General features: G+C 44.8%; 1 protein-coding gene across 5 annotated transcripts in view; it reads right to left on the bottom strand.

Moving 5' to 3' along the window:
- The window catches only part of SLC8A3 (solute carrier family 8 member A3), a 124813-nt gene that overhangs the window by 12286 nt on the left and 85813 nt on the right, over window positions 1–26714 (bottom strand). For 3 of the 5 annotated variants that reach the window (XM_054567347.1, XM_054567350.1, XM_054567348.1), the window contains one exon: window positions 6555–6661. In XM_054567347.1, coding sequence (XP_054423322.1) covers window positions 6555–6661 — 107 coding nt within the window. Of the gene's footprint in view, window positions 1–3682; window positions 3787–6554; window positions 6662–26714 lie in introns of all 5 variants that reach the window. The other 2 variants (XM_054567349.1, XM_054567353.1) reach the window with 1 other exon arrangement.

Below are 26714 nucleotides of genomic sequence, written 5' to 3'. Positions count from 1 at the left end.
TATGGATTGTTCCAAAATCTCTAAGACTACATTCAGACCTGTGATCCCTCATCCCATATTTACAGTCCCTGAAGACACATGTGGATCCATAATGTTTACAGTATAAAAGCAGGGAGAACAGCAATGGGCTTTTTCTGGTTTCTCCCAGATGGAATTCCATGGGGAATGGATCCATGGCTCTCCTTACTATCATAAGATAGATAGCAAGAGAGGTTGTTCATTCTGCTCCTTCTATTGATCTGCATGGAAGAGCCCCTCCTGGACCCACTTCCAGTGGAGACCAGAGACCCAAACACATCAGTGTACCCAGGTAGGCCAGACAAGGGAAAACTCTTCCAAAAGGCCCCTGCTACCCTGTTTTTCACTCAGACGTACCTCCCAACACCAAGATCATCCCTAGCACAGCAAGATGGCTTGCAGTCAGCTGGAATTTCACCATTCTCTGGTCATTCTGATCTGAGACTTCCCACCTAGCTGTTAAAGATGGGTCAGTGAGTTCCATCTAGCCCAACTTTGGGTGACACAATACCACCCAGCTGTTTTTCCAGCTGCCTCTGCTGAGAGAAGCTGGAGCTGAACTTCCACCTGCACTCATCCCCAGGGTCAGGTGAGAGTCATCTCTCCATGCTCAGACACCTCAGGGACAAGAAGGAAACAGCAAAGCTCTGTGAGTAACTGGAGGCATCTGGGCAGCTTGTCAGGGTGAACCCATGAATGCACTAATAGGAGGCACAAACAGGTGCTTGGGGGCGAGGGCTCTCCCTTTCCACCGGAGACTTTCAATATCCAGGCTCAGGCCTAACCGCCTTGACTATGCTACTCCGTGTTGCTCTCACTTATAAGTAGACTCAGAAGTCCACTTACACTCTTCTCCAGGGCAACTGTGTTTCCTATTCATCCTCCCTTTTCCCCTCCCCCAGCTTGTCCAACACTTTGAATCTCACATCTGAAATCTGTTTTGTTTGCCAAGAATAGAGTCTCCTATTTCAAATCCAGGCCTTTATTATTATTATTACTTTTATTTTTGAGAATGCAATTGTCATTTTGACCATGCAAAGACTATGCTGTTGTGAATGCCTAGGACTCCCATGCAGCAGTGATAATGAAAAGCAATTTCCCCTGTACTGTTTCTCACTCCAAGAACAGCAGGCAGTTCTAGAGATCAGGATGGGTTTTCATTTGATTCTGAGCCTAGACAACCCAGCTTTATGACCTTTCACCTTATGGTCTGATACCAAAATATGGGAAGAACTGAAGCAACCAAAAATGAACCCTATAGACAATAGGATAGGATACCAGGAAACAAACACATTCCTCACTGGCGCCTTTCATCTTGGCGTCTTGGTCATTGGAAAGAACTGGGGCATTTCACACAGATGACCTGATGAAAGCCCCTCTTCTTACTCATGCTCTCCTGCCCCCCCCCCCATAGGCTCTAACAGGGCTCTGCTGACATCTCCTTGGACAGAGAATCCAGTGCAGCGAAAACGGGTCTTCAAGAGGGGAGTATCCACAGGTATTTGCATGTGACCAAGGCTTATCTTAGGTCACCCTCTGTTCTGCTGCTGGGAGGGGGCTGCTGGGGAGGGAGAAAAGAAGAGCTTATATACTGGAGAAATAAAGTCACAAACGGACTTCCCACCTATTCTTGTCCGGAGCCACTGCCTTCTTTCCAGCTACCCTGTATGATCCCTTTGCTGCTTTCATTTACACCTGAGTGCTTGGGACTTGAAAATCGGTGAAGCTAGTGTGCAGGGGTCTTACGTGTCTGCTGCATCCAACCTGTGATGAGGATGAGGAGAGAATGCACAAGGGAGGTGGGAATGAGGTAGGGCAGGTGTTGACACAATTTCTGAGAAAATTCTCAGTGGCGGACACTGGAGGATTGCCAGGAATACAATCTAGGAAGCAATGAAACCAGATTTTTTTCTTTCTTCTGGTGCTCTTTGGCAGTCAGGCTTATGGCAGCAACTTATTGGGTGGCCAAGGAGAGAATGAGTAATAGAAGCTGGAGAGAGCTTCTGCTCCTAGAACACCAGGAATGTCCAAACCACTGTGAGCATATAAGTGATCAGGTCTGCAGAGCGAGTCTGCAGAAGATATTGAGAACTGATTAATCATATTGGTCTGAGAAGACCTGTCAATGAGCCTTTGGGAGTATAGCTGCCAAATCACTTAGATCTGTCCTTGGGTAAAAGGCTTTAGGATGTTCTTTGTCATGTTGATATGAAGTAATTGCAGAATAATCACCACTTTTGACAAACAGGTGGGTCTGTTTGATCTTCCATAGGCTCCCGGCAGTGTATATCCCTAAGGGGAATGTGAATGTCCTCTTGGTATTTCCCAAGGGCACCGTTACACATTCCCACACGTATTCCTCCAACACTTTCAAAGTAGTGGCTTCCAATCATTTTCTTCAAGGGATGAAATCTCTCCTCGCATCTCCCTTGGTTGCAGCATAATCAATCCCTTAGCAGTGGAGCCCTGGCAGGTATTCCAAGATGCATGTCCAGAGGAAAGGAGGTGAGGGCGCTTCTCTGGTGTGGGATAAGGCTTATCTTGGGATCTGAGTGATATGCTCATTTGCAGATATGAAGCAAAGGCAGCCTTCTGTGCACGATTCAACATCTATTTCTCAAGATCAGCACAAACTACACCATTTAGAGTCACTTCTCTAATTGAAAAAGTCAATATACTCTGGGCCTGCTCAATATCAGTCCTTCAGGGCTCTCTGGATAGGGCGATTTCCATACTTGGAACTATTTCCTTCCCTTTGCAGACTCTCAATTTTCTGCTTTAAAGATCACATTAACCTAAAGTAGCCTGAATACAGTACCCTACTTTGGACTAGGAACAAAGGAATGGGATGGGGTGGGAGACCAAGGGGAGGAAGAATAGCTCAGGTTTGCAGATTACATGACATCCTCAGAAGCCTCAGAGCTCTCAGAAGCTATGGCCTCTGACAAATGGCATACCTTCTCAGGCCACGGTCTACCCAACTGTGAAATAGCCAGATAAAATACTTACCTCCATGAAGGGCAGAGGGGCCTATGGGGCACTCTGCAAGTGAATAAACTGCCAAGCACTCAACGGAGGGTGGGGAATGTAGCAGAAAACGGTCAAAGCATCATTGCAACATGGGCCCCAGCCCCCATCAGGCCCTCCCCCATTCAATCCGGGCTAGAGGGTAAGGGGTGGGAGGGGGAGGAAGGCAGGATAAGGGCACCAGCATGCAGCGCATCACATTCCTTTCTTTTTCTTCTCCTCCCCACCCACCAAAGAGTTTCCACATTTACAGGTTACTGTGTGTTGGGGGGCTGTGGGGGACAGTGCAGGGGACAGCAGTAATCAGATCGCTGGAGCACAAGGTGGAAGTAACTCATGAGGGTAATGAGGAGTTGAGGCTGCAGCGCTGCCCAAAAGGTGGGAAAGGAGGACTTGGAAATAAGCTAAGGCTGAGAAGGCAGAGATGATACCGAAACAGGGTGAGAGCGCGAATACAGGACGGGAAAGAATAAAAAAAAAAAAATCAGTTGGTCAAAAGGAGGAAGGAGGAAAAGGGAGAAAAAATGGGGAGAAAAAAATATAGTTGCTTTTTGTTGTTGTTGCTTTTCAGTTTGTTTAAATTTATTTTTCTTTTTGTTGTTTTATTTATTTATTCTTTTTTTAAAGAATCTCACACCTGATATTCCACGTTCCATCCATTTCGGTTCACCAAGGGCAATGAAGAAATTCTCTTGCCTTTCGTATTCCTCCTCATCTACTATTTTAACCCTTATGGTTTTCCTGTAGGGACAACAAGAGAGAGAGTGTGTGTCGAGTGGGTCAGCAATTGGATGGTCACTTGGAGCACAGCCTTTAAAATCATCCCCCATCACTCTTGGCACATGCAGCCCAGTCCCGTCATGGTGGCTTTGACAGGACTACGGTGGATTGTATTGTTCTTGTATTAAAAAAAAATGGTCTTAGCTTTTCTTGTCTCCTTGGGCATAGCTGTCCTTATGGGTAAGAGGGAAAGGGAGCCAAGAGGCAAAGAAAAGTGGGCAAAGGAAGGGGTCCAAGAGGATGACAAGGGAAGGGGAAGGGAGAAGGGGCTGATGGTGGGGAGGAGTCATTTTAAATCCTGCTGATGGTTAGTAGGACGTGAGCTGGGCAGCACATTCCACGGGGTGTCACATGGTAACAGTGGCATTTCTTTGGGCAGCAGGTATTGGCCCATTGCAAATGACCCAGACCCCTTCTACAACAGGAAATATGTCAACACCTCCTGGACAGAGACTTGTTTTCCTTCCTTGTGTCTATACCCACTGCTTATGTGAGCCTCATAAAAAATTTTTTAAAGGAAATTATGTATAAGGAAGAGAAATGAGAGAGAGAGAGAGAGAAAGCAAGGAAGGCAGAATTCTATTATCTCATTCTTTATCTCACAGGGCTTCCACAGAGGAAACAGAAATAATTATGTTTTAATCACTACATGATATAGGACTCCTTTAATATTTACAGCTGATGCACTCCTGGGAAAGTGTGAAGAAAATGATGTAAATCATCAAATTTTAAATTGCCTTTGGACTACTATCATATCACGGTAACGTGTCCCAAGGCTGGCTGTCTTCAATGTTGATTATCAAGGGTCCAAAGGACAAGGTGTTGGAGGTTTCTGTTCATTTCTAGGTACCTTAACAAAGCATTGTGTCTTTTAAAGACAAATAATGAGGGAATACAAGTTTTCTTGAAAATCACTCCCCTCCAAAGACTGGCATGAGGCTGGCTCAGGCCTATTGTCATTGGAGAAGTTGCCATGTGGGCTTGGATCTCCCTGTGTGGCTTCTCCTGGTCCTTCATGGAACCATAGTGGGGTTGGTGGGTCCCAATAGTGAGCCCTGATATCTCTCTCTCTCTCCCCCCACCCCTACCTGGCCTGGAACCTAAATGCTTTCTAAAGGGAAAAGAAGTACTACCAAACAATAGCCTAAAATGTCTAATCAAAGCCTCTGATGTTCTTATGCCATTCTAAGGATTGAATTAGCCCTGGCTGGTATGGCTCAGTGGACTGAGTGCTGGCTTGTAAACTAAGGGGTCACCAGTTCAATTCCTCATCAGGGCATGTGCCTGGGTTGCAGGCCAGGTCCCTAGTAGAAGGTGCTGAAGAGGCAGCCACATGTGGGTGTTTCTTTCCCTCTCTTTCTCCCTCCATTCCCCTCTCTAAAAATATAAAATAGAATCCTTAAAAAAAAGAGAGAGGGACAGACAGAATCATCTTTGCTATCTGTGAAGTGATAGGCTCATCTGAATTGGTGTGTTAGGCACAGGACTTGCTGAGGGTGTGTGTGTGTGTGTGTGTGTGTGTGTGTGTGTGTGTGTGTGTGTGTGTTCTGCAAGTACATTTTTTGGTCACCTTCTTAGCTCTTTTTTGGACACCTAGATGGCTCAGTGTCTAAAAAAGACAAAGCTCACTGATTGCCAAGGAGCATTTTCTGGGAATTTCCCTCTAGGCCCCAGGCCCTGGGGCTGCCTATGAGGCATGAGCCTGGCCTGTTTTCTGACTGCGGGGGCTCTGCTGTGGGATGGGTACGGGCTGCTCCGCAACCATGGGCACGGCCTTGGGGGATATGACTGGCAGCTCTGCCAAAGGAGGAATGTTGTCTCCAGTACCGGCAGCTCCCCCTCCATAGATTCCTCTATCCATAAGAGGATTGTCTGACTTGCCTATTTGAGGATATATGGGATATAGGGTGTCATTTAAGTTAAAGACAAAAGCTCCATCCACTCTGAGAAGTCCTGTGACTTCTTGAAGAAGCTTCTACTCAGGTCCCAAACTTCTTTCCCACTATTGTAACCCTCTGCCTTCATATCTAGATGCTCCTCACAGTGAAAACAGAGTACTGCGGGTAGGTCTTTGACCGAGACCTGAAATTCAAACCTGTACTTTCAGCTCAATCAAGGTCAGGGAGAGAAACCCCTTGATAGCAGGGACATGACAGATTAGATGGCTCCTAAGGCATGCTTTGGGGAATGGGATGAACCACAAACAGACCCCACTAAGTACATTGATTCCCAATGCCCAGGGACTAAAAGCTTAGCCCTGAAAATAGCTGTCCCATGGAAATCTGGGCTGAGAGCCTGGGTGAGTCTACAAGGGCTGCCCTCTTGCCTGGCACTGTGCTGTCTGGTCTTTTCCTCTCCTGTATATGAAGCCATTCAGGAGGAGCAGAAAGTCTCACATATGATACTGTCAGAGCTGCGGCTGGCATTCTCTCTCTCTCTCTCTTTCTTTGTTTTTTCTTATATCCATTTCCCCATCTTACAAAAATTACCATTGGCTCTTGAGCATCCCTCTTACAGATACCATGTGACAGGCTGGCAGGTGTTAGGATATAGCCGGGAGCAAAGAAAGGAAAGGGAGAGAGGAAAAAAGAGAATAAGAAAGGAAACAAGGAGAAGTGAACCAGAAAGGTAGAAGAAAGGAGAAGAGAAGGAGACAAACAGATTGGAGAAAAAAAGAAAGAAAAGAGGAGAGAAGAATGTCTGTTAGTGTGGTGGACAGGGTACTACACCTTTCTGAAAACTCATATCCACCATGCGGGGACCCATCATCTCAATGAAGTAATTCTTGTTTTTCTCATACGCCTCATCATCAATTACCTTGATGTGAATTGTTTTGCTGTGGATGGAAAAATAAGTATCATAAGCAAGGAGTAGAGTGGCAGCAGGGAAGGGGACAAGCCAGCCAGGAGAAGAAACAGGAAGATAAGAAAACAGTGAAAAGGTCCAGAAAGGTCAAAGTTTGCCCCAACAGCACAGGGGCATGAAGGAGAGGGGCTGCCTCACTGGGCTCCTCCTGGGCTTCGTGTGGCTTCATGGTATGACCAACTTGAGGACTGGAAAAAGCACAGGCTTTACAGTCAGTGGTTCTGGGTTCTGATCCTGGATTTGCTATGTGACCTTGGACAAATACTTTAACCGGTACGCAAACAGGTTGAATAATGCTTACACCTTTCCAAGGTATTTCAGGAGCAATCAAATAATACACATACAATGGCTCAGGCATTTAGATTCCCCCATAATGTTTGCTTCCGCATTCCTCTTGCTTTTGGGACAAGGGAGAATATTTTTTAAATTTATTTTTGAAAAATTAATCAGCTGATGTTGATCTGAAAAGCTTTATTTGTAGGAAAAAAGGGTGGGAGAGGGGAGTTGGCCTTTGGGTGTCTTGCCTGAAAATAGTCGAACTTCTCCTTTTCTCCGGGGCAGTGACTATCACAGGCAGGCCAGGAGGGCCATTAGGCTCAAGTTGCACCTCCTGGTAATTCACAATAGGCCTCAGAAGCTACCAAGGCTCTCTCCAAATGGGCACCTGCGGTCACAGGGATGCACTGGCCATATCCCATTCGCTCCAGGGCACTCTGAAGGGTGATTAGTTTATAAATCCTATAGTGATATTGTGACTAGCACAATATTGTTTTTGTACTATATTGTTTTCTATATTAAAAGATATTATTTTGTTCATTTAAACATTAAAAAATCTAAAGCAATTTTAGTAACCTTGTTTTGTAGTCCTTCTTTTAATGTTACTAGGAGCTTTAAAAACCAAGGCAGATCTGGGCCAGCTCTTCCAACCTTTGTGTAATGATAGGAACATTTCAGGATTAGATCATAATCAAGATGTTTAGGCCTGTCCCAGAGGTTGTGAGACATTGCTCAACAGGGGTAGGCATGGAGCTTAGCCTCCCCTAAGCACTGGGGAAGAAGGGACCCACAGAGGAGCCCTGTTCAGCTGCCTATGGGCATGCTGCCTTTCAGACTCAGAGACTGAGCCTTCGTTCAAGAGGCTGGGGCATTCAGCTCCTCCCGTCATTCTTTGTTATAGAGCAGGAATATCTCTACATTCTGACTTGGGACAACCTCTTTATTCTCCCAAGATTTTATAAATCACCATTAGAGCTGGGTGTCTACGGAGCTTCCTTTGTCCACACTGTCGATCCTGTAGAAGCAGATGTGGGTCCAGTGCTCCTGAAGTGAACGTAAATAGCAGTTACTAACACCCCTGGTCCCCAGTGCCCAATGCTTCAGAAACAAAGACTCCATACCCTTATCACTGACCATACCCACCCTAGTCACAGAAACACCTGGCTAGCCACCATAAAAAGGTGAGTATTCAACCTCCAAAAGGCCACAGCACTTGGCCTTCCTTCCTCCAGAGCAGTGGCATTGGTAGTGGAGACTGCTGTCTGGGGTCCAATCTGGTCCCCACCTCCCATTAGCTGGGTGACTTTGGGCAACTTGCTAAGGTTCTCCAAGTCTCATTTGTGAAGTGGAATGCTAGTACCTACTTCATGGTGTTCTTTGAAAAAATCATGCATGGGAAGCACTTGACAGGGTGCATGTTCCCTAGTAATTGTTTACTAAATAGCAACCATCATTACTGAGAGCAATATGCCCTGGTTGGTGGCTGAAGAGTAACATATAAGGGAATCATCATTTCCAGTCATTAAGTCAAAAACTGAGGGGAGGTCAGTAAATAATACTGGTGACCCAAGATATGATATGGGCTGGAAATAGAAGGCAGGTCAAGAAAGAATTGGATAAAACAGGATGCTAGATCCCAAATGGGTGGAGGGCCTTGGAATACGAAGGGTGGAAGCATGGAGAACAAGTCTCATAATCTCTGCAAATCTGGCCTTGTGCTTTAGGCAGCAACAAGTTCTGAGCTGGGTGAAGCACATGTCATAAAACATAGGGTGACTTGTGCTTCTTGTGATGTTTAGTGACCAGATAAACAGAATAAGAAGCCACCGTAGCTGAAGATAGGGAAACAAGGACAAACATTAAGTAGTGGAGAGAGGAATTTGGGTTAGCTAGCTGGAACCACTTGTTGGAGGCTGTCATGAGTGGAGGAGGCAGGTGTGGGATTCCCTCACGGAGATCATTCATGGGGAAGGCATCACACCTCTTTGAACAGAAGGTGTCACCTTGCCCAGAGCCTGGAGAAGTCCCTCACAGCTCTCGAAAACTGAGAAAGTTCTCAGTTCTGCTCAAGCCACAGATGAGGCCCAAGGATGTTTAAATTTAGTCAGAGTCACCAGCCAGGGCTTGAGTTCTCTTTCCAAACTTATCCTTCCCCATTTCAGTCAAGGGCACCATTCTCTGCCAAATTGTTCAAGCCCCGCCCTGACCTGCGTGGCTCAGTTGGTTGGGCGTCATCCTGAGAAGCAAAAGGTGGCCAGTATGTTTATTTTTCACATTGATGTTTCTTTCCCTCTCTTTCTCCCTCCCTTCCCCTGTCTCTAAAAATAAAATAAATAAAATCTTTTAAAAAGAACTGCTCAAGCCCCAAATCTGGGATCATCCTTGATTCTTTCCTTTCCCTCATCCTTCCTCCTCTCCTGCTCCCACCTCCAACCCTAATCCATTTAATTCACCACCATATTTTCCTCTGCTATCAAGACCTGGATCAAAACACCACTAATTCTCTCTTGGACTTTGCAAGAGCTTCCTAGGAGATTTTCCTGCTCCCATCTTTGCCCTTTACCTGCAAACTCTTCCCTGCATAACAACTAAGGCTATCTATCAAAAATGCAAGCCAGGCCCAACCATACCCCCATAACTGGATAAATATATTGGGTTGGCCAAAAAGTTCATTTGTTTTTTTCTGTAAGATGGCTGTAATAGTGCTTAGTTGTTTTTAACTTCATTCAAAACAATTTTGTTAGATTGTATTGTGACAACTGTCAGATCAGTGTGCATTTTTTAAAAACTTATCAAAACTGGTGAATTTTTGTGTAGCCATTTTAATATTGAAGATAGGAGAAAATATGCAACATTTTCAGCATACTATGCTTTGTTATTTCAAGAAAGGTAAAAATGTAACTGAAACGCCAAAAAAAAAAAAAAAAGATTTGTGCAGTGTATGGAGGAGGTGCTATAATATATGATCAAACGTGCCAAAAGTGGTTTGTGAAGTTTTGTGCTGAAGATTTCTTGCTGGATGATGCTCCATGGTCAGGTAGACCAGTGGAAGCTCACAGCAATCAAATCAAGACATTAATTGAGAACAATCAACATTATACCATGTGGGAGATAGCTGACATACTCAAAATATCCAAATCAATAAAGTTATTGGTGAAAATGAAAAATGTGTCTCTTATTTTTGTAGAAAAACTAAACAAAACTTTTTGGCCAACCCAATAAAATCCTTACATGGCCTGTAGGATCTTGAATGCTACAGGTAGTGTTGACCTCACTGACTTCCTTTATAACATTCTTCCCTTGGTCTTTCTCTTCTTCAAATCAGGTCCTTTCCTATTTAGGGCATCGTCCCTGCTGTTATCCATATCTGGTCCTGTGTTTACCCTCACCTTTTGAATCTCCACATATATTGTACACCACCTCCTTGGAGAGGCCTTCCATGGCCACGTTGTTTCTTAGGATCACTTTTCTCCCCTCCATCTCCCCACTTCTCCACTATGGCTCACTTTCCATCATGTTTCATCTGCTCATTCTCTTCAGGGCACTAATCACAGCCAGAAGTTAGCTGGTTAGGTTATTAACTTACTTGTTTATAGTCTGTCTGTCCACATTAGACTGTGAGTGCCATGAGGACAGGAAACTTGTCTCTGATTTGCCACTGTAGTCCTAGTGCCTGGTACAGAGGAGCTTGCTGAATGACTGACTAATCATGAATTTCTAATACACTTGAGCCTTCATGAAATCAGTCTACTTTGCCTTTTTGTTGTAAAAATATAACTCATTGAGGAAAAAAAATTCTGAAGGCTATTTTGATGGAATGGCTAAGGATTCACAGTGAGACAAAGAGACCAGAAACTCAACGTCATTCAATTATATCCTTATTTTATTAGCCTACTTTATTTGTCCAGTCTATGGAAGAGCTCTCCAACAACAAGCCGGGATCTAACTCATGGATTTAGGCTAAGATTTTTGAACTTTATGTCTCTCCTATTCCCAATTCCTCCTTCCGTCCCAGTAGCACTTACTAAATGGTCATAGAGTCAGCTTATCCCAAGCAGCTGCTCCTTGAGCCACTAATGCTTTCTGAGGTTCCAAGGACCGCCCCTGTTTCTCCTCCAAGCTCCTACTGATGGAGGTGTCAAAGCATGCAGCATTCCCCACTAAGACCTGGCTATGGTGCTTGGGAAAGATGTTCCCAGGGGATCTCCCACCAACAACATGGAAGGGATTAGAAAACACATTGCTGAGCTGCCTGGCTGGCCTCACAGAACATTCCCTTGCATTGAAGACACTCAATTCCAAATCAGGCCTCTGGTCCTCGGGGCATGCAAAGAGAAAAAGCTGCTCTTCAACCACGGAGTTCCTCTAGGGTGAAAGGGGGAGGAAGTGATACTGATTTGTTGAATGGATGAGTGAATACTACATTGGACAAGAACCCTGTGAATTTCCCTTTATACAACAAGGGGATGTAAGGTAATATATGTAGTTACATTATATTCAGCACCATGAGAACTTTCTTATTTCATGCTTATTTAAACCATTAAACATGCCCATTATTATTTCCCCTTTAAAGATGAGACCACATACGCTCAGGGAAGTTAAATAACTTGCCCGGAGTCACACAGGTAGTATGCTTCAGAGCTGGGATTTTAGCGTATGTCTCCTGTTACTCCTATAGCTGACTTCATAAAAGCAAGTGGGCAAACTCTGCATGCCATTCCCTATCTGTGGCCAGTGAGGAACCAGAGAACACTTCCATTTAAATTCAGGCAGCACAGGCAGATTATAAGTGGGTGAGCTTCTGCACTGTGGTGTGAGTAGGTAGCTTCCTAAACCTGTGGCCTTCCCTTGCTAGAAGTAATCTCTGACTTGGTGACCTCTTCCTTCCTGATTCCTATTAAATAACTCTTCACCATATCAAGGAGGGCTCCTTTTCATCATTTCTAAATTTACCCTGGCTGCTCCTGGCCAGCGGAGGCTCATAAAGCTTCCTTGACCTAGGGCTGAAGAACAGAGCTGGTGGCGGAGCTTTTAGCCTTTCCGTGGGAGCCTTCAGTAGCCTCACATCTCTGTGTTGGGTTCTTTTTTAAGTCTTTGTCTTCCCTGTTGGGCACCAGCAGCTCCTATCTCTTCCCCAGGCAGGTTCTTGGCTCTGACCAGGACAGAACAGCCCCTCCCTCTGCCAACCGCATCCCAACAGCCCAACACTTATACTCTCCTGCCCCTACACCAAGGTCTGGGGGAAAAGCTCTTTGTCTCATGAGAAGGCTTAGGATGCTTCAATTTATCTGCTCTTGAAAAGAGAGTCCCCAAAAACAGTGCTTCTCAAACTTTAGTATGCTTATGTATCCCTTTGGGATCTTGTTAAAATGAAGATTGTGATTCAGCAGGTCTCGGGTGGGGACTGAGGTTCTGCATTTCTAACAAGCTCCCTGAGTTTGCCCATGCTGCTGATCCAGGGCTCAAGACTCCTTGGAGAAGTCTCTCTGACTCTATTAAAAACTTAAGGGAAAGGAGGCAACTGTTCAATGCTATTGCCAGGTGGTGAAAGGGGTGCTGGAATCAATGAATAGCATTTCAACCATTAGGTCCATTCTGACACTCCACTTTCAAAGGGACACTGGAGTGCTCCACAGTAGAGTGACCAGGATGATAAAGGCCTAAAACCCATGTTTTAAATGAATGTACTAATATTTATATAGTGCTTGCTTTGTGCCAGGCACTGTTCTATTCAGGCATTTTATAAATATTAATTTAATCCTCACAACAAACCTGTGAGGTGGGAACATGCCAGGCAAGGTGCTATTCTCTCTGTATGTATTATCTCATTTAATCTTCACCATAGTCTTCTACCTCAGTGAGATACTGTTTTTATCCCTACCTTATAGATGAAGAACTAGAGTCAAGTTAGGAGACTTGCCCAAGGTCATAGCTAAATAATTGGCAGTGCTGGGATCTGAATTCAGATAGTGTGGCTACGAAGATTGTGCTTCTAACTGGGATCTGATATGTGGATCCAGAGGAGAGAATCTCCAGGGAGAGATGACACACACTCCAAATGGTTCTGCGGCTGCCGCAAATGCTACTTCCAAAGTTCTGGGGCCAATGGCAGGAAGGCTGGCTTCAACTTTACCACATTCCATTATATCAATGAGGCAAATGGCTAATAAGGAAGGGATCGCACCATTTCTGGTGGTACTAAAAAGTAAAATGGTGACCATGCATGAAAATGGCCATAGAAAGGATTCCTGCATGCTCCATGAGGTCAAGTATATGAACTATAAAGGTCTACTACACCCAGTGGCCAGCTGGCAAACCAGCTGTCTAGGGGGAGTGGGGAGCAACTCTGATTTGGGGTGTGTACCTTCCGTGGTGTAAATTACTCCCACTAGAGTCAATTTGAAGTTGCTAATGGTTTTAACAACCAGCTTGCAAAATTCCTAAATGTAACAATCAGCTCTTGTGAACAGGTGAGAGACGCTTCCAACATACCACTGACAATGTCAGATTCTACCAAAGTGTCTGAGAGAGCTTATGATGGGAAAAGGTACTTCTGATTGATTTACATATTATTGTATCACATGCTAGAGTCTGCTAAAAATGGGTAACTATCTAATAAAATAAGGTATTAATATCCTTATTCAAGCAAGCCTTTTGGTGAGGGGGGATGTTCCAAAGGTTTGGCTTTTAAAAGGAAATGTGGGCTGGTGAGGAGGCCATGTTAGGTTGACTTTCTAAAATGTCTCACTAAAGATGATCTGCCCGACTCCCTAGAACCTGTGACTGTGATGAGCTATCACTCCCACGTTATGTGATATGGTGTTATAAGATGCAGCTGACCTTAAAATAGGGAGATTATCCAGGTGGGCCTGATCTATTCACATGGGCCCTTAAAAGCAGAGCTTTCTCCAGCTGAAGAAGAAAGTGGAAGCCTGGAGGATTCGTGCATCAATCTCTTCAAAACATGATAAGGACTCAACACGCTATTTCTGGTTTGAAGATGGAGGTGTCATGTGAGCAGGAGTGTAGGCAGCCTCTAGGAACAGAGGGGTCCTTGGATGACAGGTGGCAAGGACAGGGACCCTCAGACCTAAAGCCACAAGAGATAGGATTTTGCCAATAAACTTAATGAGCTCAGAATCAGACACTTCCTCAGAGCTCCCAGGTAAGGACCTAGCTTACCAGCCTTCAGCAGAAAACCAGACACACCGTGCCTGGACTTCTGAGCTATAGACTGTGAGATAATATGTGGTTATGTGCTCTGCCTTTAAGCAAATGACAATTTGTTATACAGCAACAGCCAACTAACACAGGAGGCTTATTTACTTTATGAAGACAGGAACTCAGCCAGGTGATCTCTTGGAAGTGCTTGCAGTATCTGGTAATCAGAATACTTTGTCCTGGTGGCAGGGCCACTGCTAGGCTATACAACACCTTTGTGCAAGGTTGACAAAAGATGCAGCCCTGGCTATATATCACTTGGCATATATATCCAAGGTGCCTTCCTCTGGCTTGCATAGTAAAATGTTAGGGTGCAGGATTAGGAACAGAGAGCACTGGCAGGATTTTAGCCTCACTCTACTCAGGGGTCTTTATGCAGTGCACAACTTGCACAACTGTAAGCAGCAGACCTCCTTAGCAAACTCTTGCCCAAGTCACTACCCCCATACATGCCTGAACCAACAAGAATATGGGACAGGCTAAGGCAGAGAGATGGATTCATTGAAGAACTTCCTGCAAAAGTATGTGTGTGGGGGTCAAGTTGGTGGGAGGGTGAGCAGGCAGGGAGGTACAAAGTAGGAGGGAAGGGTATATGAGTGTGTAGGGAGAGTCATGATCTTTGCTCCTTTAGCATCTATTCTGGACTCTCTGGGTGAGTTCTCTGCTGCTAACAGCTTCTGCATTCCTATGACTAGTTGGGCTGATCAAAGAAAACCTACAAGAATGTGGCTTCCCCTCAGCAAGACATAAGAACATTTTGTCTCCACTAACAAATAAGATCTGAGTGCTTGGCACGTCCATGGGCTCACACCCATGTGATTAAGGACTTAACACTGATTCTATTCATTTTGGGATGTCTGCGCTTATAACTGGACACAGTACTCATAATAAATTTTGCTTTCCTAAATTTCCCCTTTTCCAGTTCCTGGAGAGCTTCTTACCTTTGGCTAAATGGAAAGGGGTGTCCGAGACAACTGTGTGACTATGGACCTAGACTTCAGGATATTGTTAGAGGCAAAGTGTAGTCAAAATCTCCAAAGGGGCCACTCACTGTTTTCCAAAGATCAGGACAAAGTAAGGAAATTTTCAATTTTTAAAAAAGGCTGTCTTCTAAAGTAGGCACCCTTCCTTTTGAAGGCTGTCATACCTTGCAGGACAGCTCTACAGGGTAGAAAAGATGTCAAATCACGGTTTTACCCTGTCCACCCTTTCATAGAGGATAAAGATTAAACCCTTCATCCCAGGAACCAGAAGCTCCCTGTAATGTCCATTAGCCATCCATCCATCCTCCCTCCCACCTACTCACTTGTTTATCAGAAGCATGCTCCTGCTATCATGAAACTTATAATCTCCTGGTGTGAACATGTTCAGAAAGCACTGCTTTTGCCCCTCCCTTTAGTCTGCTTGTGTGGAATTTCCATGGGAGAGTGAGCAATATGAAGTGCTAGGAAATTCAGGATCTCCATGGAGAGAATCAACTTACTCACACACATGGGAAAATTAACATGCTCATCCACTGTCTAAGTACAATTTTCCTGCTAGTATAAGAGTGCTCTCATCTTTTTAAGCCGCAATAAAGATTTGTCTTCCTCGTTGCTGCCCTATGGTGGGGAGTGCTCCACATTTCCGATTGCATGTGTATGCATATGAGTGGGGGTACGGTGGGGTGGGGTTAGGGTTGGGAACATTCCTGCATAAATTAGAGGGAAAATCTGGCCTTCATGAAAGTAGGCTCTGTAGAAGCCCTGCCTAGTTATTTTCAAAGGGGAATTAAATTTCCAATCCCCATAGCAGTGGGCCTGTGCAGGTTTCAGTTCTATATGTGATTCAGTTAATTATAGCTCCGTTCAAGCCCCAAGTTTGCCCTGCTCATCCCAATACAGTTGGTGGGAGAAAGGGAGGGCGACTCACAGCTCCAGTTCTCTCCCTCTTTCAAGTCAAGAGGGGACATTTTAAAAGCCCACCAATGGTCTGGGAATAAACAGTTTCGGTGCATGAAGTTGATAAATCCCCTTTTTGGAAAGTCAGTGAGAATAATCTATAAAATCATTTTATTTAACAGTGTTCTGCTCCCGGCACTGAAGAGAACAAATGGCTGGTTATCTGAATCATAGCACAGGCGATGTTGGGTCTCTCTGTCTTGCTAACTCTCTCTGTTGGGGATCTCATTTTTTAAGGATGATTTTGATCCAAGCAGAAAGGAGAGACGTTTGTACTATATCAGCATGAAACTTCAGGTCTGAGAAAAATCTGGCTCCTAAGGACCTGAGTCAAACACAGTCAATGCTCCTGCCTCCCACCTAAACTTATAGAGCCCATATTTCTGGTGGGTACTTTCTAGAGATCCCAGTGAATTAACAAGTCCAAGAAAGACTACTGTCCTGGGCTGGATGGAGAAACTCCTTCAATGAGAGGCTTAACAACATGGAAGATTACGTGATTCTACAGACATGATTTTGACTGAATCAATCAGGGACAACACTGAACCAGAGTTGCAGCACAAACGCAGTGGGCTCCATTTATGTACAAGTCAATGGGATGCTTCACAGGGGGTGTGCGGTGCAGCTGCCCTGGCTGAGAGAAGAGCATACGAATTGCCTGTCAGCCATTACTGCCATGTGGGGTGTACTGTTTTGTGGGTCCCAAAGGACTTGTCAGAAATTTGTGCCTATGAGACTTCTAGGTGATCCGTTTTCTGGTTCAGCGTTCTTCCCTTCTTCTACCAGCCAAATTACAAATTCTTGTTTCGCACCATCCAGAGACAAAACAGGGCCCTGGCTGTCAAGGGCGAGGGCCAGCAAGGCAGAGCCCCAGTCCCGCTCAGCTGCACGAGTGCTGTGTGCTGTATCCTCTGCTCTAACGTACGAGTCCACCAACTTCTGTGGAGCCAGCAGTTGGTGCTCTTGGCAGGAACACAGGAGGCAAACCTCCTGGGGAACAGAGTCTAAAAGCAGAAGCCAAGATTTTCACAAAGGTGAGGGGGATGGTATTTCTATTTGCTTCGCGTTTAAAGGTCTGAATTTCTTCTAATGGTCAATAGGGCCAGGACCAGGGTGAAGCAAGTGAGGCACATGTGCAAAATGGAACGGTAGAGCAAACAACTCACTAACCAAGGAAGATACTACTTTAATGCAATAGTTTTAAAATGTAATATTTTTAAGAACGGCACAAAATCCAGGATGAATAAAATGTCAAAAATTTATATAAAGACAAGACCCAAGCCTACAGCTCCCTGACTCACCGCGCCCTAATCCTCATCCACTGTAGGGTCATTTGGTCCTTGTTGTATAACGGAGAGTATGTGAGACTTAGAAGGTAGAAAACTGGAGTCTGAGTTCTGCTGCTGCTTCTTACCTTTTCTACCCTGTATCCTCTCTGGGCCCTACAAGGAGGACAGGAGACCTTATTTCTTTCTTAGGATTTTTGTGAGTAATGATATAAGCAAAACACCAAAACCTTTATTTTTGGAAACTACAGATCTCACTGAATTCTGTATCTGTGTATATGTGTATATGTGAGTGTGTGTCTGTGTCCTTGTGTGTCTCTGTATATGCACATATCCCTGTGTGTGTACATATGTGTGTACGTGTGTGTGTGAGAGAGAGAGAAAGAGAGAGAAAGAGAGAGAGAGAGAGAGAGAGAGAGAGAGAGAGAGAGAGAGATAAGTAGGGCTCCTACTTCGCCCTCTGGAACAAACCCCATAAGCCTTTCCAGAAGCCAGCCAACTCTCAGCCTTTTAGAGTCCATCCCTTCATCACTGCTTCCACCCCCACCAGAGGGGGCACCCTCCGTCTTTCAACATGCAGATTTCTCTATTTTTAGACACTATGGCAAAGATGGGAAGGGTGGAATGTCTTCTCTGAGGACATTGCCCTTGAACTGCACTCTGGGCAGATGGCAGCCAGTTCTCTGTGGCCCCAACTTCTGCCTCCGTGGCCTTGTCAGTCAGGTGTGATCTACCTCTCCTTGTGGCCACACCACGCTGCTCTCACCATGCTCACCTCTGGCCAGGACCCGCCCCTGCAACAGCCCCCTCACCTGGCTCCCTGCTTCCATTTCTTTAGCCCTGTTCCAGTCCATTCCCCTCTCAACAGCTGGACTACTTTTAATATTTTTTAAAGAAAATGAAAACATACTAGGCCCCCAATTACACCCGCAGTAGCTTCCCATTGCACTTAGAATAAAAATAAAACTGTATAATCTAGCCCAGGAGTCCTGGAGCTTTAGGTTACTCACTGTCATCAAAAGGGCTTGATAAAATGCTGAATGCTAGGTTCCTCTCCAGAGATTCCTGAGGTCTGGGTAGGGCCTGAGAGTTTGCATCTCAAACGAGTTCTCTGGGGACACTAATGTTGCTGGTCCAGACCCACTCTGAGAACCCAATCAAGCCTGCCAGGCCCAGCCTTGCTTGCCCCCAGCACACCTCCTGCCACTCTTCCTCCACCCCCTCTGCCCTGGCCGTATCTGTCTTCTCTCAGTTTCCTCAAATGCATCAACCTCATTCCTGCTTCAGGACCTTTGCACTAACTGTCTCCTTGGTCTGGAACTTTCCTCCTCCAGACAGTCTTTTCTCTAGGTCTTTTTAAAATGTCTTAGCTTACGTCTTACTTCCTTGTCCAGCCAATCCAGTTGGCTTTCCAGCTACTCTCCATCAATCGCCCTGCTTGGTTTTACCTTGTGATCTTTTTATCTGTGTACGGTGACCAGAACGAACCTACCCTCTTAGAGACCGTAAACCGGGGTTTCTCTTTTCTCAGCACGTGAACAGTCTCTGGCATATAGGTGGAACCCAATAATACGTGTTTGTTCAATGAATGCATACATAAGTGGCAAAGCCAGATCTGACCCTAGCACTGATTGCAGAACCTGCCTGGACACTTAGCGTGTGATTACGCTGGCGGCGTGCTGTCCGTGTCAGACCCAGGGCTGGGCTCCCCCGTTCCGTTCTTACCCATGCGCTTCAGAGCACTGTTATTGAGCCACTCTTACAAAATGGCCACTTTAATTGCTCCCTTCCCAAACAAATCTAAGTTCCTTTGGCCTTTAAAACATGCATGAAAGGAGTCACGTTGGCTGGAACCTGGCTCTGCTGTCACTTCAATGATTCCATCATGGCTCCAATTAAGTGTATTCTCCAGTGTTGTTTCTGGTGCCTGACACCATACAAATAATTATCTGTTCTGCCATTTAGTGGTTATGAGCAGGGGCCCTAGGCTTGGGGATATCTGGCTTCAGTACTTAAAGACTTTTAGGATTTTGGGCAAATTACTTAATCTCTATGAGCCTCAGTTTCCTTATCTAAAGATGGGTGCAATAATTAAACCTACCTCACAGGGTTTTGAGAGGATCAAAATGCGACAATGCAAGTAAAACTCGTAGCATAGTAACTGGGATATAATAAGCAGTCACACAGAGAAAGACAAATACCATATGATCTCACTTATATGTAAAAAAAAAAACAAACCCTCACAGATACAAAGAACAGACTGATGGTTGCCCGAGGCGAGAGGTAGGGAATGGGCAAAACGCGTGAAAGGGGTCAAAAAGTACAAACTTCCAAATAAGTCCTAGGATGTAATATACAGCATAGGGACCACAGTTAACAAGACCGTGTTTGTGTATTTGGAAGATGCTAAGCAAGTAGATCTTAAAAGTTCTCATCACAAGAAAAAAAATTGCAACTATGTGTAATGATGGACTTTAGACTTACTGTGCTGATCATTTCACAATATATACATATATCAAATCATTGTTATATACCTAAAATATGTTACTAGACAATTATATCTCGATTAAATTTGTAAACATTAAAAATAAGCAGTCATAAACATCACTTCCTTTGACAATAGCCTGCTGTTTAAGTTATAGCTGGAGCAACCGATCAAGGGATCATTCTTTCCCTAGTTTCCAGGACAGGGTCAGAAGAGGGTGACATAGTTGGGAGTTTGACAAGTGCCGGTTTGGAACCAGGCAGGGAAATTTCTGAACTCCATGGTCAAGCCTGAGGAAGAATTGCAGGCAAAGGGGTATGCCTGGAGAGGGGGCTTGCATTTCCTCAGTATCATTCCTCATTTTCCTATCGCTGCACATTGACCTTGGCTTGTCTTTAGGGAGTCTGTTTGGAAGTGGGATTATCTTTCTCTTGCACCTGCTGCCGCAGTGTTAGCTGCATGCCTTTCAGAGGGTAACCTTCCCTACTATCTAACACTGCTCTTTGTTCTTTCATAGGGTGGGAGCCCCGAGGGTAGGTGCGAAGGCAGTTTATTTGCATATTTTCATCCCATTGGTTAGGGAAAGGCCTTCAAGGGTCCTGTCTGATCGCCACAAGATTTTGTGTAAAAGAACCAATGGTACCAATTTATCCTACCAAAGACTCCTCAACCTTGGAGGATGAGTTCTCCACCAGGGGGTAGGAGCAGTATCTGAATTTACTTCTTTCTAGCCTGATCTTGGCTGCTCTTGTTGACAGATAGGCACCCCATTCACACCCTTTTGTCCTCCCAGAGATCCAAGAATCTGATTTTGTAGTCCCAATCAGTGGCAATTTCTCAAGCTCCTTCCCCACCCTGCCCTCACTTCGACCACTTCTCCAGAGCAATGCTTCCTTACTTTATTGGCCAGACTGGGTGGAAAGAGTCTGCTTCCCTTACATAACACCACATGTGCCCTTCCTCCAATTGCCACCTCTCAACCCTGTTCAGGGCCAAAAGGTTTGCAGTCAATATTCATTGAGAGCGAGACATTTGCATATTCTTGTCCTAGTGGTGGGAATAAAATGAGCTTGGGAAAGCTTGGGTTCACCGAGAAGCAATGGCCAACTGACAGGAGCCAGTCCAGAACGCCTCTGCACATTCAGCTAAAAACATGTTTGTGTATACTGCCCATCTCTGGGCTGCTGCCTTTCTGATGGCATTGAGGCATGTGACAGTCAGGCAGAGTTGTTCACCTGGAATGGAAGGCGGTAACACTCCAGGGTGATAAAAGAAAACATAGTGACAGTGACAGTAATATAATACCTTTAAAATTCCACATCTGCCTGGAGGGCCTTTAATCAAAGATTTCAAAGAACATCCCCAGATCTTGCCCATTCATCTGTGCCACCGCCCTGGGAAAGAGCTGGCAGGTAGGTAGCAGAGCACTATAAATAGAGTACTGTATCATTATCTTTGATGTGAACACTATGTATTTAGACAGCATTTCTCTGAAGAGCTAAAGGGCTCCACACACATTCTATTATCTAATTCTAGCTCATTCACCTAGCATCCCCCCAATTGGCTGCCTCGCAGGTAGTTTTGAAAAGCTTTGGGTCCACAGAAGTTCACAGCTCTAATGCCAACTCCTTCTCTCCCACTCCTGCTTAGTTCATAGGCGCTTCCCAGTGCAGCTCCTGCTAACCCTAAGGAGCCAACACCATAGCATGACTCACCTTGTCTATATATCACATGCTTGGTTTTACGCTGTTGACACCAAGGGCTATAGGAAAAAAGCATAATATATTTCCTGACTGTCAGATTACATTTGGGTTTGGTTTGTTGGGTTGCAAAAGCTTCATTTATATGGCTATCAGATGGACTTCATGATTATTATGAAGATACAAGACAGGGAAAGCGTTTGCAGGAGGCACTCACCACACTAAGCAACTAATATGGTCTCTCTGTTCACCTTGAAAATGCACGTTACCTTTAAAAATGACCAGGTGGATTTTTTCCATTGGTAAGAGCTCCTGTACTACCAGGGAGGTGAGGTTCTTCTGTTTTGTACTTACAGTACATCCCACAGTTTTAAAGGGTCAAGCAAGTGTGTAACTCTTTCCTTATTTGTCTTCCTCACTGTCCTAACCTCTACAAGGACTGATGCTATATTTGTTTTCATTGTCTGCATATCTCCAGACTTAAGCACGTGTCCAATGCTTAATAAAAATATTTGTTGAATGAATGAATAATGGAGTGAGTGCCAGTATGAATCACAGTGAGCATGCTCTGGCTTAGAGTTTCTAATCATGCCCTTTTTGCATTGGCTTAAGTTCAATTTTAGGGCACCAGAAGGGCCTCCAGCCCCACTGCGTATCATCACGCAGTCTCACGAACACCGCCCTTCACTCTCCTGGCCCTGGAGGAGCACAGAGGTTTCTTAGGTAGAAGCCATATATTTGCTCTCCCCTCCCCATCCACACCCAACTAGACCTAGTGTCATCCAATAATTTAGTGGAGTCTGGCCTCAGCTGATTTATTTGACATTCTCAGAAACCCAGCAACCTCACCTGCACCTGTATATGTATTATGGTAGGAAAAAAACACAAACTCTGGGGTCCCAGAGATGTGATTTAAAAGTGTGAGCTCTATTACTTACAGCTGTGTGACCCTGACCAAGTTCCTAGCTTCTTTGAGCTTCTGTGTCTTTAGCAGTAACATGGAGAAGGTAGAATCTACATTGGGTGGCATGGGGTTAAACTAGAAGACACAGGCAGCAAGCTCAGTAAGTGACTGTTCCCTGTCCTTCTCCTTTATCCTCAACCCTTCCTTGACTCATCCTCCCTCCTGGCTGCCACTCATCCTTTGGAGGCTTCTAGCTGTCACCCTCTACATTCTAGGCTCCAAGCTGGAAGTGTTGAGACTCAGACTATATTTAGATGCCTTAGGTCTTTTATTTTTTATGCCAGTGTGTGTTGCTATGGTGATGGCAGGGAGGGAAGGATGGAGCTCAGCCATGAAGATCAGTGGATCTGGCTGGGGACTGTGCCTAGTGAGCTGGTGCTCTCTGAGGACCATTGTCTGTTCATTCCATCAGGAGACGCCACCAGGAGAAAGGAGGAGGCACTGCCTATTAAAGGCTCTTAAAGAAAAAGGAACTAAAGAGGGCTGGCTGCTGAAAACTGCTCGTGCCTCTGGCCCAGCCACACTTTTGGCTCCTGGAGCCTTCCTCAAATGGTTTCTCTATCAGTAGAGTCAGGAGGCAGCAAATAGGGTTGGGTCGGGGAATGGCATTGTAATGCTGGAGTTTGTAAGATGCTCAAACCAGACTTCTTCCCAGGAAGAAAGTAGGGAAACTCTTGTCTCACCCAGCTCTGACGGCTTGGAGGAGGAAACAACAGGGTCCAGTGGAGCCACATTTAGGCCTTGTGTCATCATGGATTCCACCAGTGGGGGAACCAAAGTCGCACCAGGGCAGGAAGAATGAGAAGGCTCCTTTACTGATGTGCAAAACTCCATATACTCACTGAATTTGAATGTGGGCATGGCAGACTCAAAGCTGATGATAACAACTTATACTGTAGAGATCCAGTCTTCCTAAAGCTGCTGCTCACACATCATTTCATTGGATCCTCAAAGGGGAACGGTGAAGTAGAATTATCTTTACATGAGGAAATGACATGAGAGGTTGGGACCTTGCCCAAGGTCACACAACTGGTGAATGGCAGAGTATGGATTTGAACCCAGGCCACTTGGATTTCAAATCCAATGTTCTTTGCAATATACCAGTGGCTATCAAAACCAATTTTTTAAAGCCGAAGAAAATGTGTATGAAGAAGGCAGCCTGCAGAGAATTGTGACCAAGCACAGCTGAGAAAAGCACAGGTGCTGCAGTTGAAGTGGAGGAAAACCTCTTGAACAAGCTCTCCTCCCAACCTCTCTGCAGGGAAAGAGTTCTAGGCAGCCCTTCCCAAAGCATAGTGGTGGAAGAGCCCATATTAGAAACATCTGGGGTAACTGTATAAGGGCTGATTCCTAGATCCTCATCCCAGATTCTGATTCAGTAGATCTGGGGTGGTGCCTAGAAATGACATTTAGACAAACATCTCAGGAGGTTCTGACAAATACTAATTTAACTGGAGGTAAACTTGCAACTTGTGAGTCAGAAAGGTGAAAGATGGGATTAATTGCATCACCTCTTTCTCTTTTCCTGATTCATCAAGCTCCTCTGCAGCAGCTGAGATCCCAAAACAATAAGGCTGAATGAGTTTGTTGGGTTTTTCTGTTTGTTTTTGTTTTCTAATTGCCCTCTGGGCCTCAGCCAGTTGCTGAGTTCTGGGCTCTAGTCTACAAACTGATCATTGGTGTCCAGGTGAGGCCACGGCCATGTCTGACCTTAGGGGAGTCATCTCAATACCTAACAGAGGAGATGTCAATCCAAGGACCTCTGGGTGGGGGCAGGGAGGAAGGGTACCTTACTCAAGAGCACACAAGGGATACTTATCAGGTGAAAGTCTCAAAGGAGCATGTGAGATTTGGACTGAAAGTATATTTATTGGCCAAGTACAAAGTCTGGAAGACTATATAAAGACATGAACACTTGATTTCTTACTCATGGAAGGATTGAGAGAACTATATGATAAAGGAAGGAGGTTCTGATGCTGCTGTTGAAGGGGCAGTCAGAGCTGGATTAAGATTTTAGCTCCTCCAAGTCCTGGAGACCTTATGATGCTCCCCTCCCCTATGAGCAATAGATTCCTCTGGGCCAGACACTGTGCTTTAATTTATACAGATAGCTCATTTAATCTTTCAAAGAACTATTAGCACCTCTATTTTGCATGCGAGGAAACAGAAGTGAAGTTAATTTTGCCTGAGATTACCCTGCTAGTAAGTGATAGAACCAGGATTTGATCCCAGTGGTCTGATTCCAAGGCTCACATAAACTTTATGCCAAATTAACCTATAAAATAAGTGTAAGAACTCTAACTAAGCTCCAACAATGAGATTTTTTAAGATCTCAAATTATTTCAATTTTTTTCTTACTTTCTTTTGAGGGCGGGTAACCCTACCTAGCTGTGTCTGGGTAATCCAGTATTGGGTAAGTAAAGAAATGTTTCCAAGAGGGTTATTTTCCCAATTTTCTCCTTTGCTACTTCCTGCTCTTTCAGGAGATTGCACTTTTTAAACTGTCTTTAAAATTTTTACTTACCAAAACCCAACAACAAAGGACGGCAACACATTTATTATGTAATTCCTGCCTGCAAGACAGAGCTGAAGTTCTATCTCCTATAGATACCTTCCCCCATGACTTGATCCACAGGGTCTCTCCCCACTCCAACCCTGGTCCCATTTCCAGTTTGTAGAAATTGCAGAACCCGCAGTCTCTGCCTTGTCTCATTTTCACTGTCCTGTGGGCCCCATGGGGCATGGCTAAGTGGTACACCTCTCTGTTTCTCCAGCTGTTGAGAGAGTGAGGTTAACTTGAGCCATCAGGTACTCATGCAGGAGGAGAGAGTTGAACCAAATGGAAACTGAAATTAAAGGAGGCCAAGGAATTGTGTGCACAGAGGGAGACGAGGATGGGCAGCCTGAATCCATCAGCCTCCTGTGCAATTTCAATGTAGGTGGAAATGCTCTTGAATACATTTCTTCCCCTCCCACTTGTACAGTTCCTGGGATCATAATCTGCTCTATTTATCATTTGTCCTGGGGTCCAGGAGGGAGTAGTAGGGAGAGCGAGAGGAGCAGGGGTAGGAAGTAGACATGACATGACCTAGTTATAACTCATGATCCAAAGGAAGTTGGCTGAATCTGGTTCTAAAGTTTTCATAAGTTCCGATTCAACATGACTGGTTTCTACTGTTCCATGTTGGAGTCTGACATGGCTCCTCTCCCCAGAATCTCCCTCAGATTCTGGCCACACATGTAGACTAATTGGTTTTCCAAGAATCCATCCCTCAACATGAAGCCCTCTGGTTGTGATTTCTTCTCTCAGGATAGCCCTTTACCATTTATGAAATTCTCTCCCATTCATGACCATGCAGGAGTTTCCCAACCACCCTGTGGGGTGGGCAGGGCAGTTATCAGGGATCCCATTTTATTTATTGCTGAGAATGAAATCATGAGGTTAGTTTTAGGGCATCTTGGTCTATTTCCTCTCTCCCAAAGGCAAACGAAACCTATTGGACAGGTAGTTAACATATGTCTTAAGTTTTGGAGAAGGAAGTGAAAGAGCAAAGCTAAAATTAACCACTGTACCAGTTAGCAGACAATGGATCAGGTTTCATGTTCTCAGATGGGTAGTAACAATTTCTAATACCTGAAGGGTAGGGAGTATCAATGATCCTTTGCATTGGCACTAGGCACTTCTGTTTAGTGAGTTATTTTATTTTATTCTCTCAAAAGCCTATTGAAGTCCATGCAGTTACAGTCACTCCCATTTGAGGGGTGTGGCAATTGAGAGAGGGAGGAGGGAAGGGATCTTCAAAAGAAAGCCAAGGATCTTTTCAGTCCTTTATTCTTCCTCCTTGCTTATGAGCTTTACCCAATTCATACCTAGGCATTCTGAAGGTAACAAGCAATGTACAAAGATGGTCCATTCCAATGGACCAGGTATATCACAATATAAGAGAGAAGAGCAGAGATCTTGCTGTTAGCCTGACCCACATTTGAATCACAGCTCTGCTACTTATCTCTGGGTAACATTGGGAAATTACTTCATTAAGCCTCGATTTTCTCATCTGTAAATGGATGACATGAGGATTAAGCGAGATACCCTCCTGCAAACTGCTTAGCACAAAATACTCCATATATACTCACTGCCGTTTGATTGCTGAC

Source organism: Pteronotus mesoamericanus, unplaced genomic scaffold, assembly GCF_021234165.1.
Source record: "Pteronotus mesoamericanus isolate MK-2021 breed Mesoamerican mustached bat unplaced genomic scaffold, CSHL_Meso_final contig_182, whole genome shotgun sequence".
NCBI classification, from domain to species: domain Eukaryota; kingdom Metazoa; phylum Chordata; class Mammalia; order Chiroptera; family Mormoopidae; genus Pteronotus; species Pteronotus mesoamericanus.
Note: the sequence above shows the minus strand (reverse complement) of the source record. Positions and strands in the feature narration are given on the sequence as shown.